Here is a 16189-nt window from a genome sequence, read left to right as displayed (position 1 = left end):
TCACAGACACTCTAAAAGATAATGAAGACCTGGAGAGGGAACGCAGAGCACTATCGGTTAGGGGTAACATGTTGTCACGCAGGTTTGCTCGCTGTTCCCGTGAGGTAAAAATTACAATATTTAAAACCTACTGCCAAAACCTGTACACGTGCAACCTGTGGAGCAACTACACCCAAAAAACCTTTAGTGCTCTGCGTGTCCAGTACAACAACGCTTTCAGGGGTTTATTGGGGCTGCCCTGGTGCTGCAGCGCGTCAGCAATGTTCGCTGAGTGGAGCACAGACGGTTTCCACGCAGTGCTGCGTAAGAGGGTGGCGTCCCTGTGGGACCGCGTGCGGGGCAGCACCAACACTCTCCTGAGGGTGATTGCGGAAAGGGTGGATAGCCCTCTTATAACTCACTGGATGACAATGCATGTTAGATCCAATGAGCATTATGTGTTCCACTAACATTAATGTTAACTTTATTTTTAAGATTTTTCTTGTTATTTTACTAACACAGTCTTTTAGACAAAAATATGGATACTTGGTGTCTGAATTAAATATTTTCATTTTCATTTTCAATATGCATTAGGGTGACTTCTACAGGTTTTTAGGTTACAAATTATATAGATTTTGAAAATACTATAATACGGAGTACGGAGTTATTTTGAAAATTACGTATATTTTCTAAACTAGATGCACCTTCTAATATAACAACAGTAAGCAAGATGCCCTGATAAACACTGCAGTACCTAGCGTAAAGGTTGCTGTAGTATCAAGTGCGTCTGGTTTAGTATATAGCAATTTTCAATATTAAATCAACATTTAATTAAGCAGAAACGATGCTATCAAGCTTAGAAATAAATAGTAATAATTTATTTATAAACTTAAAATTAAAATGTTCTATTTATGCATATAAAACAGTAACACAAACCTGCGCTGCGCATGAGTCTGTCAAACGACTGCCCCCAGCTCTGGATCTCCTCCAGCGACGGCCTGGAAACGAAAATGTACGCATATACGTTATTAAGAACCATCTAATATCAGAAAATAGGGTACATATTGGGACACCTTTTACGACCCCATGAATTCATGGCGTCGTAACAGGTAACAAAAATGGTAATGGTATTTTAAGGAAAACCTTAGCCGTTTAAGACTTTCTTGTCGCGCACGCCGCTCAGCGATGATAAGAAATGCCCGGCCGGATTGTCGCCGATGTATTTCTTGTACTTAACTCATTTGTAATTTTATATAATGTATATTTACCCTACGTATCACGACAATGTAAAATGTATCAACGGCACTTTTCTGTTTAGTTCAATGTAAGATATTTTATAGAATCAAATTAAAAAAAAAGTCGAAGGAAATAGGAAGAGCCGTGAGCAAAGTCATAAATACCATAAATGAATTCGGCACTACCGAAAACGATACCAAACATGACCTAGTAGCTTCACTAATGTAGATATCAAGATAAAATTGAGAGACCTAAAATAAACTTTCAAGAGAGGATATCTCGGAAACTATTCAAGATTTCGAAAAACTTTTCTTATACTTGTAACACCTTTAATCAGGGGCCTTATTCGACATGCACAACTGTCAAATTTCGCGTCCACATCAAATCAACACTTGATTCTATCGCATGTTGATTGTATCAAGTGTTGATTCTATCAACTGTGGATATTATCATTTGGAACAATCAAAACTCATTCATAGAAAAAATAATCAAACTAAAATCAACTTTGTTTATTACTACTATACAGTTTGTAATGGCTCTGAACTCGAAGTGGATCGGTTTGATTTGATTGTCACCTGACTGTGGATTGCTAATGTCAAATTTTGACAAGTGTTGATTTTATTGCTAGACTTTATTGTCTATGGGCTTGGGCACCATCTTGGATTTTTTGACGTACGACAGGGAATACCCTTCCTTTCATACAATATATGGCATAGAGTAAGGCGTCTTTTTTTTTTAAAACATAACTTTACAAGAATCAGCGACATCTTGTATCCGATAGTATAAGTAATGCGCTATGAATAATGCGGCGGCGAGTAGTGAAACTATACCTGACAATGTCAATCAATTAAAAAGTGACCACACAGTTGATGGTCGATAAAGGCGATTATTAATTGAATTTTAACGACAATAAAGCACTATTGACATGCGATCTTTTTGTTGAACCCACACCTACACGTCGAATAATGCTCGCTCCACATATTCTCCTAGAAACGCTCAAAATTGTAAAAAAAATTGATGCAATTTACTCCGCACCCAGTCTCAAGTTGCTTCTAAACCACGTTAACGAACCAAGTTGTAACCTAACACATCTGTAAATATAAGGCATATGATTTAGAGATAAAGTCCGTTTTTTTTTAAATTACGAGATGGTTCATGAATAACCTTTATTACTATAAAAATAATACTACATTTGTCAAAAAAAATTCTGTATTGCGCTATTACATAATGCATAAAATTGATATAAAGATAGGTACCATAGTAGCTCGCTCACTTGGTCTATCAACAACTATTTTAATGCTCTTTGTACTCGTATACGCGACCCCATTGTATGTACAGTCGCCATCAGATATATCGGAACGCATATATGAGATCTCAAATTATTAAGATAAGACCTACTGTCCTGTCTATATTACTTACCAAGACCTAAGTACCTATTATTTATATGTACCTACACAAAGAGAATTCCTATGTTAAAAGGAGATTAAATACATATTTTGTTATTCAACTACAAATAAAATAAAATTTATCTTTTTCAGTTAACACATTTTTTTACTGATTTCTTTAATAAAATAAAACATTAAAGTATTATGTGACTATATTTCATTGTCTTCGGTGTAGATTATTTACTGATGTTCCAATTTCCTGTATCAGTTTGGTACCAGGAAATATAAAAACTACACCTCTTCAAAAACTTTGCTGGTAGTTCGACATCTGTAAGTTTAAATATAAAACATGATAAAAACACTTAAGTCAAAAACGTATACATAAAATATTTGCCCTATATTCTGGTCGCTCGGTAGGGTGCCCAGAAGGCTGGGTGCATTTCCGCGCTGGTTAACAATGCTGATCCTCTGGTCACCAGAAGCCTATATAAGGCGCTCTCATAGAGCCACGCTAGTGCCCTAGAGTTTCAAATTCAACCCCAAGTGCCACAAATATGTAGTTAAGGGTTTAAATTCTGGATCAAGAACATGGAATACTATTCGCTAGTAAGGCCATAGGTATTAGAAAAAAATAATAGTAGGAGACGGCCGTGGTCATGGTAGGTGGTACAGGTGGGCCAGGCAAGCTCTGAAATTATGCACCTATTTTACTATAACTTTGTTCACCTGTGTATATTTACTGTTTCCATGATAATCATTTTTAATATGTAGCCCGTGTAATCGGGCTGTATAATTGGTCTCATATTTTTTAACACAAAATCATAATTTTAATTCAATAATTAATGGTGTTTTACATATTAATCATTAATGTTTAATGTACCTATTTTGCAAAATTTTCTTGCATATAATAATATTGTTTACTTCAATTGACGTGTTTATTATTTTCGTTACTATGTCAACGTTAATACTTAAAAAATTATAACGTGAAGGTTGAGTCCGCAGTACAGTTACAGTTTACGTACATAGTGGCATTAGCACAGTCGGATTAGGACCAAACTCGAAATGTCTGAACAGTCATGAAATTTGGTATGTATATACGCCCCTTAAAGACCCCTTTTTCATGCCCACACCATTTGACATTTGGGGACCTCGAGGAACCGCAGCCATCTTGGAAAATGTGGACCATCCAGGAGAAATTCGCGTTTTACTCTAAATCTACGTTCTTTATTCAATAATCGTGTAAGGCAACATTCAAGCTTATAAAATTCTACATAAAATAGTTTTAGACATCTTTGCGAAAAAAAATGATCTTGCTGTAAAAAATACTTGCTAAACCCAGATTTAGCCCTTATACCCTTTCATGGGATATTCTCTTAATAGGAAACTTGGAACAATAAAAAATCCACTTTTAACTATACATTTGTACATAATCTACCCCAATATCAATATTTTACTTGACTGCAACTTAACCAGAAAGTAGGGTTATGGGTATAAGTACTGAGGATTCAGGACACCCTGTACCTTAGGATACTGGACGGATTTTTTAAATGACGTATTATTTAGCCCTAAACTTTTTTCTTCCGTTAATTTTAGTAACTTTGTATTGCATAGCACTTGTATACTAACTGTGGATCTACTGATGTCTGTTTTACTGTACTCCGCTCAATAGTTTAGGCGCTAGAAGAAAAAATATGATTTAATATTCGGAGTCCTCTCAAGGCGGCTGTATTGATTTTTCTTTAATAGAACAAGTAAAAGTAGGTTGTGAATGGCAAGAGAAATCTAACGATACGTCATTTAAAAAAATCCGTCCAGTATCCTAATACCTAGCTACTGGGTGTACTGAATCATCAGTACGTACACCCATAACCCTTCTTTCTGGTATAGTCACAGTAGAGTAAAATGTTAATATTGGGGTAGACCACGTACAAATGTATAGTTAAAAATAGAATTCATATTCCTCCGAGTTTCCTTTTAAGAGAATGTCCCCTGGAAGTGTATAAGCGTTAAACTTAGATTCAGCAAGTATTCTCTATAACAAGATGTATTGTTCTGCAAAGATATCGAGGACTTTTTTGTGTAGAATTTAATAAGTTTTAATGTTGACTGTTGTGTTGATGGTACACATTTTCCAAGTTGGCTCGGATTCCTCGAGATCCCCAAATGTTAAATGGTTTGGGCATGAAAAAGGGGCCTTTAATTTATATACATAATAAATTTCATGACTGTTACAGAGATTTCGAGGTTGGTCCTAATCCGATTATGCTACATAGTGCGTCCGCAGCAAATTCGGTTCTCCATACAAATGTAGTTACGCTCTCATTTTAAAATGACTTGCTAGATTGCTCTGAAACTTTGTACTTACAATATGATATGGTATGTCTATGCCTATAATTAATTTAAAACATAAATGTGAAATGAGAGCCAGTTAAGTTCAATATTAAGAATATGAGTTGTTGTTGATTCGCCGACAACGGAATTGAGATCTATATGGGTCCCATGTTCTGTGCTGTGTAGAAAATCCTGAAATTATAAAGGATTTGTCTTGGCTAGTTTTTACGTATAGGCTACGTATCACCGAAACGTCACAAACACCACGAAGGTTCGGCTTGTACGGGCCCTCGTTTTTCCTATATTCTTACACGCTGCGGAGACCTGGACTATCCGAAAGACAGAGGAAAAGACGATAGACGCCCTAGAAATATGGTGCTGGAGGAAAATGCTGGGGATATCCTGGACCGAGTTTTGGACTAATGTCTCCATCCTTAAAGAACTCCGTATCAAGCAGCGCCTTTCGACTCTCGTAAAGACCCGCATACTCAGTTTTTTCGGTCACGTCTCGAGGAGGAACAACGACTCCATAGAGCGTCTAGTGGTGCAGGGTAGAGCAAACGGAAAAAGACCGCGCAAAAGGCCACCTATGCGATGGACTGACCAAATCAAATCTGCCATGAAGGGTCCCCTGAACGCATTTGCCAGAATGGCCCCCAACCGCGAAAAATGGCGAGAAATCGTACGGCAAGCAACATCTGCGCCTGATATCAGCAGTTGACCACGACGCTCTGCAAAGAGTACAACGACAAAGAAGAAGAAGACGTATCATATTTGTCTAAAATTTGGTTTGTTGGTACACACACAAGGGATAGTCTCTAGCTAGGTACGGGGTGCCACACTCGTCAGCGCGACGGCGATATTTTTTACCTTTTACCTAAAAATCTCAAATTTGTGTACGGGCTCAGCTCCTGTTTCGTCTTAAGCCTGAATTTAACAGATTCTGACTCACAGGGGGCTTTGAGCATGCTGTTGCGTTCGTTTTCAAATTTTGAAAAAAAGAACTAGCCTAACAACACAATAAATGCTTGTTTTTCCGTATTCTTCACTATATCTCCCTGTCTCACTACTATCTGACCTTCTAACCCAGAGGGGAAAATATACCTTATTGGGGCTACTCCATCTTCCTCATGATAATTATATATTTTACTTTACTGTAAAGCAATCGGTACATGTTACAAGATGCACATTGTTAAGAGCCGGGGTTAGAACCCACGACCATTGGTTTTAAAATGAAGCTTTGTATATAATTTGTATTTTTATAATAAATCTGTTTTCTTGTTGACATTTTGTGGTATTGTATTGCTTTATGTTAATTGTCAAGATAGTTCTTTCATCCTGGACAATTGTCACATGCGTCACATGTACGTTTTATGATAGATCTACATCGACGCAACTGCATGTCATTGTCAAAGAGCATATAATCACTACGTTTTAAGAGACGGGACTTCCATACTAGCGAGTGGAATCAGTTTGTTTCGCAAATCATTACCAAAATGTACGACAAAGAACCGTCAAAGAACCATAGTACCAACATAAGCGATTTAAATAGTGTAGTACGCTACACGCTTACGATTCTTATCGATATCGATAAAATGGGGAGGGTTGAAACATAGGCTCCTGTCTACAAATTTTGTACTCGAAATCAGGTTAGCATCGAGTCCACATTTAAGTTGTATGTTATATAGTGGATAGTTCTTAATTGGACTACTATCTGGTCGGGCTTAATGTGGACCCGAATTATTTTAATACAGTTTTTAAGTCGTGTTTTTTTTATTTTATTAAATGCTTGATTTTCATAATTATGTGCACATACATGTTTGAATAAATGTAACTTTTCTATGGGAAAATGTATCAGGTCTTCGTTCCCAACAAATTTGGCCCACTGCATGCATCTGAAAACATACAGCCTTGGAAAAACATGACTTTATCTACAGTATCGATTTTTGCACTAAATAATAAAGAAATTACACGAAATACCCGAACAAAACATTGAAGCCTTCAAAACAAACAAAGCAATTAGGCTGACAGTAGACTTGATGTAAACTTGACAGAATAAATAGCACTGACGTTTTCTTTTTCTTCGTTGGCAATGATTTGCGAAACAAATTCCATACAAAACATTTTTCTTCCTAGTTGCGTCAGCCTGATCGGAATTTGGCAGCTAACTCCATCTTGCGTCCAGTAGAAGAATCAAAATCGTACAGGTAAAACTACTCTCTGCCTTAGGATCCCCTTTTAAATGTCATAAATCCAAACATGGCAGCCATACCCATCGACAAAAAAGTCTACCGTTGATCTAATTTCATTTGACATTTAACTAATACGTATTCGACACGCTTATATTTGACAACTAGAATCCTGACTAGAGCTGGGACTGCGTACCAAAAGTACGTCTCTGTTACTCGTACCAAAAGTACGTCTAAAATACCAGTTTTACGAGTATGACCCCCAATAGGCAGTTTACGTATTTGCCGTGCTTAGGCGTCTTACAAATAAGGATTATTTATACAAATATCGACTTATTATTTCGGTAAGGGTCGGAAATATGGTGACGTTTTGAGTGAAGGCTATGAATCTATTGTCATATTTTTGTTATATATTATTACATTATTTTTAGATACAACAGACACCCAGACGACCATCTGTTAACAAAATTTTATTTTACCTAAAGTAACGGTAAGAATGGAGGTACGAGGTGATAAAAGTTTCATATTTGTTTTATTTCAGAAATCAAAGTCCGTACTTTTAAATACTCGACAAGCTAAAAGTAGTCTATTACAAATAACCTGTTCCAAAAACTATTCCGGTACAACGCCCCGCCTCTAGTGTGGATATTGTTCACTGACAGGTGGTGATAATAGCAATTCGACAAGTCACAATATTTCTCACATCAAATGGAAATCAACACGAAACGTCACTTTTAGCATGTCGAATAAGGGCCCAGCTTCCCTTTTTTGTAAGTAGTCATGTCGCTAAGACGTAAAGTAAGTGAAACACCGAAGAATGGGACTTTCAAACCCCCCCTCACCCCCGGCTCAAGGGCTACGGCCGGAGACTTTTGTTATGTTCACCTCCTAACTAGTCTATTTGTTCCGAGCATTTCCCTCTATACCTTCTTATTGCTTGGCCTACTGTGGTTTTTCATAATGTTCACCCTTCAGATTATGGATCCCTTTGACCGCCAGCCAAAGACGTCAATTAACGTGTGCTTCTATTTACTTCCAGCCCAATATCCTTCGTGCCAGTGTTGGCCGAACGTTAATTGCAATCGACCATTGGCTCGTGGCATTGAGTCCGCTTTTTGTACTGTAAGATTTTTCTTTTGTGTATTAAATAAATAAATTAACCATTACAAATTGAGCCCTAAACCGTAACTGACGGTTACAGTTTACGGTTCAATTTGTAATGGTTAATGGTCAATTACATTAACGTGTCGGCCAACACTGCTTCGTGCATTCCGACAAGGTTCACTATGATGCGCCCGCACACGATAGGCGTGACGCTCAAAGGGTTAACAACGTGGTTGGAAAATCTTTTGCCAATGAATAGTGGATATAAATAAAGAAATTATCTATCTATCTAAGGCTCATGTCGTCAATCATTCCAAGGCACTTATCAAGGCATTCAGCAAAAAGGCGGTCTCGAACGCCTAAGCGCTGTCTAGGAACCAACTGCGCAACTTGGTAAGGGTGCCTACTGCTGGGCACTGCGGCCTAAATAAGCACGTGCTCACTATGGGAAAACGTGTCATGGAGCGATGCAGACTCTGCATGGAGGCAGAGGAGACGCCTTTGCACATCCTCGCAGAGGGCCTTTGCCTATTGCGCACTCGTGACTCAATCCTGGGCAGACACATATTACGTACGGAGGAGTTAAGGTCTCTCGAGATCAAGAAGATCCTGCAGCTGTTTGATGTTGCAGGTTTGGCAGAGTTGTAGTAGGTAGCGATCACAATAAATCAGGAATGGTCGCAGTGATATATAGGCTGTAGAGCCTTACATAGCCCCTGACAAAGAAGAAGAAGAAGAAGAAGGCTCATGTGGCTTATAGATAGACTCACGGCGCATCTCCGTCGTTGAGCAGTGGGTCCTGCGGGCCAGGCTCACGGGGTTTTTTACCGGGACCTCCCTCCGATCCGCGCGCAGCCAGGCTGCAACAGAAAAGATCCAATATTTCACCATTTCTGTGATAACAGATCTTTACCTGTAATCATGTGAATACAAATTCAATTATATAACTAAACTAGGTTATTACATTTCCTGCAATAGGTATGACTGTGTACCAAAGCCTCATCGGATGATCAGCGCTGGAAGTTGCCAGCAACATGCTTTAGTGAGGCCAAATCGTGGCACTTTTTTCTTTATATATTTTTCTTTGGTAACTATACCTATGTAATACTCGTTTGTGTTTCCGAATAAAAATACTTCAATTCCTATTTCTATTTCTAAGGATGGCACAATTTACTAGTGTTGTGAGTTTCTAGGGATGTTACTTTTCTAAAATAATTAACTTATATAAAGAACTGTCTTAGAAAATAAAGAACTGTCTTAGACCTAGTAACCTCCAAGATACCAAGATATATAAGTACCCTATGCCTAGCCATGTCGTTTCTTCGACTGAATACTACTTACACATAAAACTATTTATGTTATCATCTTGTAGGGTCAGCATGAATAGTAGCGGATGAAACAACGCGCCAAAAGTATCTGATATTCCGGATAACTTTTCCAAATATTGAAAAATCTCTAAAATTTACGTTCAGAAGTATATCTTTTCACGTCTTAATTGTTCTACATAGAGAACCACCGCATTTCATTAAGCTGTTACAGAATGGTAGATACTTTTGAAACCTTGTTTGATCCGCTACTTTTGATGCTGACTGTACCACACGTATTCTGGTAAATAAAGAAATTCTATTCTATTATATATTATGGAGTCGGAACAAGTTAACTGCATGGTAACTGTAATAATAAAGTGTGGCCATGACACCATTATCGTCAAATTTCTGTAAAAATATGACTGTTGCGATGACACTACCTCACTTTTGTTCTGTTTATATCGGTGTAACGTTAGTTTAGACTGACTCTATAAGCCGCAGTGTTGACTATGTCGGAACACAAGCAAACTTACTACCATTTTTCAGTCAATTTACAATTCAGGTTTAGGACCTAAACAGTAGAGTGAAGATTTGATATTAACTACCTAAACTTTAAGTAGTTAACTACTTAAAGTTCAATATCAAATCTTCACTCAGTTCACTCTACTCTATCCAACCCCGGAATGATTTCCCTTGTAGATTTCTGCACTCACCACTTTGCCCTGAAACAAAGACAAAATTATGTCAATGTAAGCTTGAGATATGGCGTAAATCTCAATTATATAATTCTAAACACAACTTTATAAAATTAACCATCTTCAAGATTTAAATATTGAATTGGATTTCAAAACGTAATGAGACAAAAGTTCGTCTTAGCAGTATTAATCATTCTTGTTCTTGTTAAAGGGCGGATTAGGTCGTCGACTCAGGCAGAAGGCAGAGGGCCCCCACTCCGACTCGTTTCGGGTACAAAGGCTGTCTTTAGTAATCCAGCGTGGCAATGCTTCTAGCATTATGGGCAACTTCGTATCGGAAACGGCAGGGAGCAGTTCATTCTTAGAGATTCCTTTTTTGTTTTATTTTTAATTTGTATTCGTAATTTTATCCAGTAGGGGAGACTGGGTATGGTTATCTCAGGGGTTGGTTGCCACAGCGGTCAATTCATAATAAACCACTAAACAAACGGAACGTCATTACGTAAAGAAGGAGGCCTCTTGCGATCTTTCGACGCCGGTAGCTGAACGTCGTTCGTTTAGTTGTTTATTATGGTTGCTGTGTCAACCAATCTCTGAGACAACCATACATGGTCTCCCCTAATAATAGAAACAGCAACAGTCATCTGACGTACTCACCAGGAACAGGAACAGCAGCAGCACCAGCAGAGGCAGCACGGCTTGGCGGCGGGCCGGCAGCCGCGCGCGAGCGCCGCCAGGCTGCACATCTGCCAACATAAACAACACTTTACATAACACTTAGGCATAAGTAAGGAAATAGAAGTAAGAAGCCTACAATAAAAAAAATATTTGAGACAAGAGGATGACCGCCCTGAAACTGCCTTTTCATACAAATGTAGTCCTCATTTTCCACTCTGAATATCATTTTTGTGAATATTTTGAATCATTATATATATATCAACCACAGCTTCGCGCCTTGTGTTCCTTCGTATGTTTTTATTTTAATTATAAGCAAATTAAATCATTTTTATAGAATTTGTTTTTCGCTCCTAACTATATTTTAATAATCAAAAAAAGTCAAACGAATATACATCATAAAATATTGTATAAACATACTTTCTATAATGTTAATATCAAGAAAGGAAAAGAAGACTACGTTCGTATGGAGAAGCGATCGTCCCCTTTCCTCTAAAGTTGTAAATATACTCCAGCTGACAAAGCAGATGTCTTGAACTCTTCATGCTGTCACAAGTTGCTGCATATTTGCTGCAGCAACGTCGCTACAGCAATTATACCTCCAAAAAGGGCCCAAAATTACTCATCCTAAGGCAACCTACGGGAGCCCGGGGCTAGTTCACTCAACATCGATTCATTGCCTGATTAGTTACTAAACTGTTTACTAGATTGTTCATATTATTTGAGGGAAAATTGTTACTTACATGTGTAGTTTCCAGAAACGATGGTGTGTCAACTTGCCCCTTTTACAACTTACCTCAGCTTCCCCTACCATGAACATCTAGGTATACATTAGTGACATTGACATTTAGACCGTAATTTCAGTACTAATTTATAAATCGATAGTTGGCCGTTCCCTGAAATAAAATCACTTTATTATTTAAACACAAGCACAAAAACACTCACACAGCAAATAATGAATTGCTCTGTCTATGTGGTTTCATTAAATATGCAAGAATCATTATTCCGATTTAAAAGGTAGGTTAAAGTCAGGTTAAGAGTTAGATTTTGGACCCGGGTATATCCTTAAACTACGTCCAAAAGAGAGGTATGGGCAATGTGAATGTCATCTCGCCTTGTGTGGTAGGGCACAGCACAGCAGATGTCATTCCAGATCTAGAGCAGAGCCCAACTGGGGAAGTACCTCCACCTTACAGAGAACCGCAGCCAAATAACACTGGACTCTACTCATAGTGTTGTGTTCCTGCCGGTGAGTAAGGTTGCCAGAGCTCAACGAGGGGGGTGGGGTTAGGGTCGGCAACGCGCATGTAACTCCTCTGGAGTTGCAGGTGTACATAGGCTACGGAGACTGCTTACCACCAGGCAGGCCGTATGCTTGTTTGCCACCGACGTAGTATTAAAAAAAAGTTAGATTACAAACATTTACCAAAAAGCTGTGTCTATTTAATTATCAGAAATTTGGCTTGGAGGGGAGACTTGACAACCTTGTTGGAGGTGTAATCGTCCAAGAGGCATACTCTGATTGTAATGACAGGTTTGTCTTTGATCTGGATTGTTGCTGGATCATATCCATAAAACCATAACAAATCCAAATCAAATACATAATCTGTTATGTATTAAAATCATCTAGGTATGAGTTCTAACTTACGTACCTATCTAATGACTTTTTTGCAAACTGACAAGGTTGAAGGTTGTTTGAAAGAGACTACTCTTAAGCGATAAGACCGTCGGTTGTCTACCACAGACCACAGACGATAGAACCATAGTTCAATCTATATGCTTAATTTGTATGTCATGTTTATTTGAATCAAAGTTTTGATATTTGTGAGCAATAAAGAATATTTGTATTGTAGTGACAATAATCCAAAATCATGTTTATGTAGTTTGAAAATGCAATACATAGTCTAAATGCGCCACTAGTGTGAATAAATATTTTCACACCTACATACCTATATATTTGTTCATTTTTCTTTCTCTTTGTTTATTTCATCATGATCGTCATTCATTTTTCATTTTTGTTCTATTTGTCGATTAAATGATAACCAGTAGGATCGAAATCAACTTCATAACAGTGGGTAGTGACCCTGCCTATGAAGCCGATGGTCCCGGGTTCAAATCCTGGTAAGGACATTTATTCGTGTGATGAGCATGGATATTTGTTCCTGAGTCATGGGTGTTTTCTATGTATTTAAGTATTTATCAATATTTATATATTATATATATCGTCGTCTAAGTACCCTCAACACAAGCCTTATTGAGCTTACTGTGGGACTTAGTCAATTTGTGTAATAATGTCCTGTAAAAAAAAACAAAAAAAATAAGAAGCGTGGCGCATGGGGGGTAAGGTACAAATCAATGTTTAGTTTGATTTTATTTATCATTTTAGGTATTTGCTGCTGTCTGAGAAATAATATTGGGTGCAACAAGGATACATCATAATTAGGTCTTATAATTCTCAGGCTTATAACGTCGGCCCTTGAATTTTAAGAACGCATATTATGTACTATCGCGTGCAGCGACGGTTAAACATTTCTTAACGAGAATCGTTTGCAGCCAAATCTTTAAGGCGTTACACCTCTTTTTATGACAACCAATAAGGACGTGCAATAAGTATATAGCGTCGGTGTTCTGACCTGAACCTTACAAACACGTGTTGACCATCATGGTCGGTCTATCGGTTTCATTTTAATCGGCCTCGTGTAAATTATTAAAAACTGCGCAGCTGTGTATGTTCTTTTGTCGCTTTATTAGCCTAGCCCGTAATAAACTTAACTGTCGGCACGCACTTTCAATCAACAATCGAACTTTCTAAGAAATCCGTTCTTTTTTTACAAATGGGGATTGATGTTATTATACACCAGGTATGTAGTAGTCTAAAAAATCGCCACTCCCTGTGATTTCCTATTTGTTATAATTTGTACCGTATTGTAAAGGCAGTTTAGGTTTATATTACTTAAGTGAATGTTACTGGTCAAAAATCACAGACTGCTTCCATTGGTGGATAATGTAAATAACTTACCGCTTCTTGGGTGCATTTGAAAACAGTCTTAAGCATGCTTAACCGTCGCTGCACTCGATAGTACCTATTGCTAAATACTATTATTTTATTCTTCGCATTTTTATAGACTAAAGTTACAAAACTCATGCCAGACAGTTACAATAAAATCTATAAACATTCCACAGTAACATCGAGTTAAACCCAAACAGAACCCATGACCCGACATATATTTGAGCCATACATTGACCCAAATCGCGAGTTTCGACACACGTTTGTATCTAACACAAGTGCAGTACTTGCTCGCACCAGGCCGATTCTGATTAAATAACAATTTATTATGGATAGGTAATATTTACTCGTAAACAATCTGTAAAATAATAACCTTACCTAACCTAGAAATTAATTGCACAACAATAAAAACTAGTTGCACAGAAATACAACATTCTGTTGTGCAAATATTTCATTATACTACGTCTTTTCCATCACGAAATAATGGTGTTCCATGGGTGTTCCGGACCTTTGGGAGGCGTGCTCGAAACCGAAGCCAATACGTAGAGTCCCTTTTGACACTTTAATAAAATGTAAGGGGTACAGGGATGCCCGTGTCATGGAACGCGCGCAGAAGCAGCACCCGCAAGGGTGTAAGGATTATTTTGAGTTGATAGAATCTAAAATGAACTAGGCTATTGGGTGAAAGCGATGAACTACGTATAAATACTGTGCTATGGGATAGAAAACCGGTTATTAATATCCTTTACCATCCCACGCGCACTAACAAATGCGATCGAGATGACTAATTAGACGACTATGATTGCAATCAGTGTCTCATTGACAATTTCGCTCCCACTTACTGGCACGGGTGAAATTTCTAATGACATGACTTAATGACGTGTCAAAACAAGATGCGAACTATCAAATTGCTAAAACAGAAACGGCTGTTAGCATACCCATATGAGCTAGTTGAACTGCAAGTGAGTTTACGAAGTCGCTAGCGACTACTAAATAATTTGTCACAGACTCGAGTATCGTAATGAGAAGCGTTTACGAAGACATCCAAGATTGGCAGTCACATAGCCGCGGTTTAACTTGTTAAGAGTATAACGGTCCGATTCGAAGAATGTTAAGATACGTTTAAGATCTTGGAAAGATCTTTAAACGATCGATAACTAAACGACATGCCAAAATTGACGTTTATTTCGATTCCGCTGTGATCCCAATAAGATCTATCTACGATATTTCTAACGTCAAAGTGACATTGGTTGCCCGAATCTGCTGCTTCTGTCAATTATACGACATACTGACTAGTAATATATGATTATTGTCAAGAGGGCGCTGTTATTCTCATGTATAGGGTGACAATTCAGTATAGTATGAAAAAATTAGTTCCAGTGAAATTCCGCAACATGGCGCGTTATCATATATTACTGGTCAGGCTATAAGTAAGTAGCGTAAAACTTCGAGCGTAGGTTCGCGTGACTTTTATACTCCCTTGGTACAATTTATTATTAAAAGATTTTCAAAAACTTCAGGTTCTTGAGTAAATTATAACTGACCGTTAGTAGCGTAATTAGACACAAATTAGAAGGTAGTTTAATATGAACACTCCGAAACTTGGAATAATTCATCACGACAGACCGTCAGGTTAAGGTCACCTCAGTAAATCAATATTTTAAGAAGTTCTACCCAATAAATTTTTTATCGTTATATAATGACATGTGGCTAATTTTAACTTATATCAGCATATTATTTCGTGATTAGTTAATAAAAGTTTTGATTGGCTATAATAAAATTCTATACTTTGCACTGCAGTACAATATTTGACATAGTCAACATGCGCTGTACACTTGAATCTTGGAGGATTTAACAACTGGAGACGCTTTTAATAGCTTACTCCTCTGTCGAAAAGCTCGGCCAGTGGTCATATGTATTGTATGGACTGACGTTTATCTGACGTTATGTACAAATCGTCATACATTTGACGTGCCCCTCCCACGCAAAAATCGCACTATTTTGTACAGAAAATTACAGCCTAGGGGTCTCCAATTGTTAAATCCTCCAAGAGTTGAATCTCTCGCGGTAGAATTCCTGTGGGATCATTTTAGAGTGAGGCCACACTGGTGCTTTGCGTTGCGTCGCGTTGTATCCTCGCAAGCGTCGTTGCAGCGACAACGCTGCATCGTGTAGATGAATAGGACGTGTCGATTAGGGTATTTCTAATCTATGTAAAAAGTCTCATTCCAAATGCAACAGTATTAACGGGGAAATTAATGATTTACGATGATTAAAGAGT

General features: G+C 37.9%; 1 protein-coding gene and 1 long non-coding RNA gene across 3 annotated transcripts in view; one reads left to right on the top strand and one right to left on the bottom strand.

Moving 5' to 3' along the window:
- The window catches only part of LOC133526022 (uncharacterized), a 577119-nt gene that overhangs the window by 419880 nt on the left and 141050 nt on the right, over positions 1–16189 (top strand). The gene's annotated exons all lie outside the window — the stretch shown is intronic.
- Positions 1–16189, bottom strand: part of LOC133526017 (regulator of G-protein signaling 20) — a 42581-nt gene that overhangs the window by 8989 nt on the left and 17403 nt on the right. Inside the window, exons 2-5 of one of the 2 annotated variants that reach the window (XM_061862490.1) lie at positions 11698–11797; positions 10884–10972; positions 8995–9084; positions 916–977 (exon numbers count right to left, since the gene is read on the bottom strand). In XM_061862490.1, coding sequence (XP_061718474.1) covers positions 916–977; positions 8995–9084; positions 10884–10972; positions 11698–11721 — 265 coding nt within the window. In that variant the 5' untranslated portion in view covers positions 11722–11797. The remainder of the gene's footprint in view (positions 1–915; positions 978–8994; positions 9085–10883; positions 10973–11697; positions 11798–16189) is intronic. The other variant, XM_061862491.1, reaches the window with a different exon arrangement.

Source organism: Cydia pomonella, chromosome 15 (assembly GCF_033807575.1).
Source record: "Cydia pomonella isolate Wapato2018A chromosome 15, ilCydPomo1, whole genome shotgun sequence".
NCBI classification, from domain to species: Eukaryota; Metazoa; Arthropoda; class Insecta; order Lepidoptera; family Tortricidae; genus Cydia; species Cydia pomonella.
This window is presented reverse-complemented; position numbering and strand designations above follow the sequence as displayed.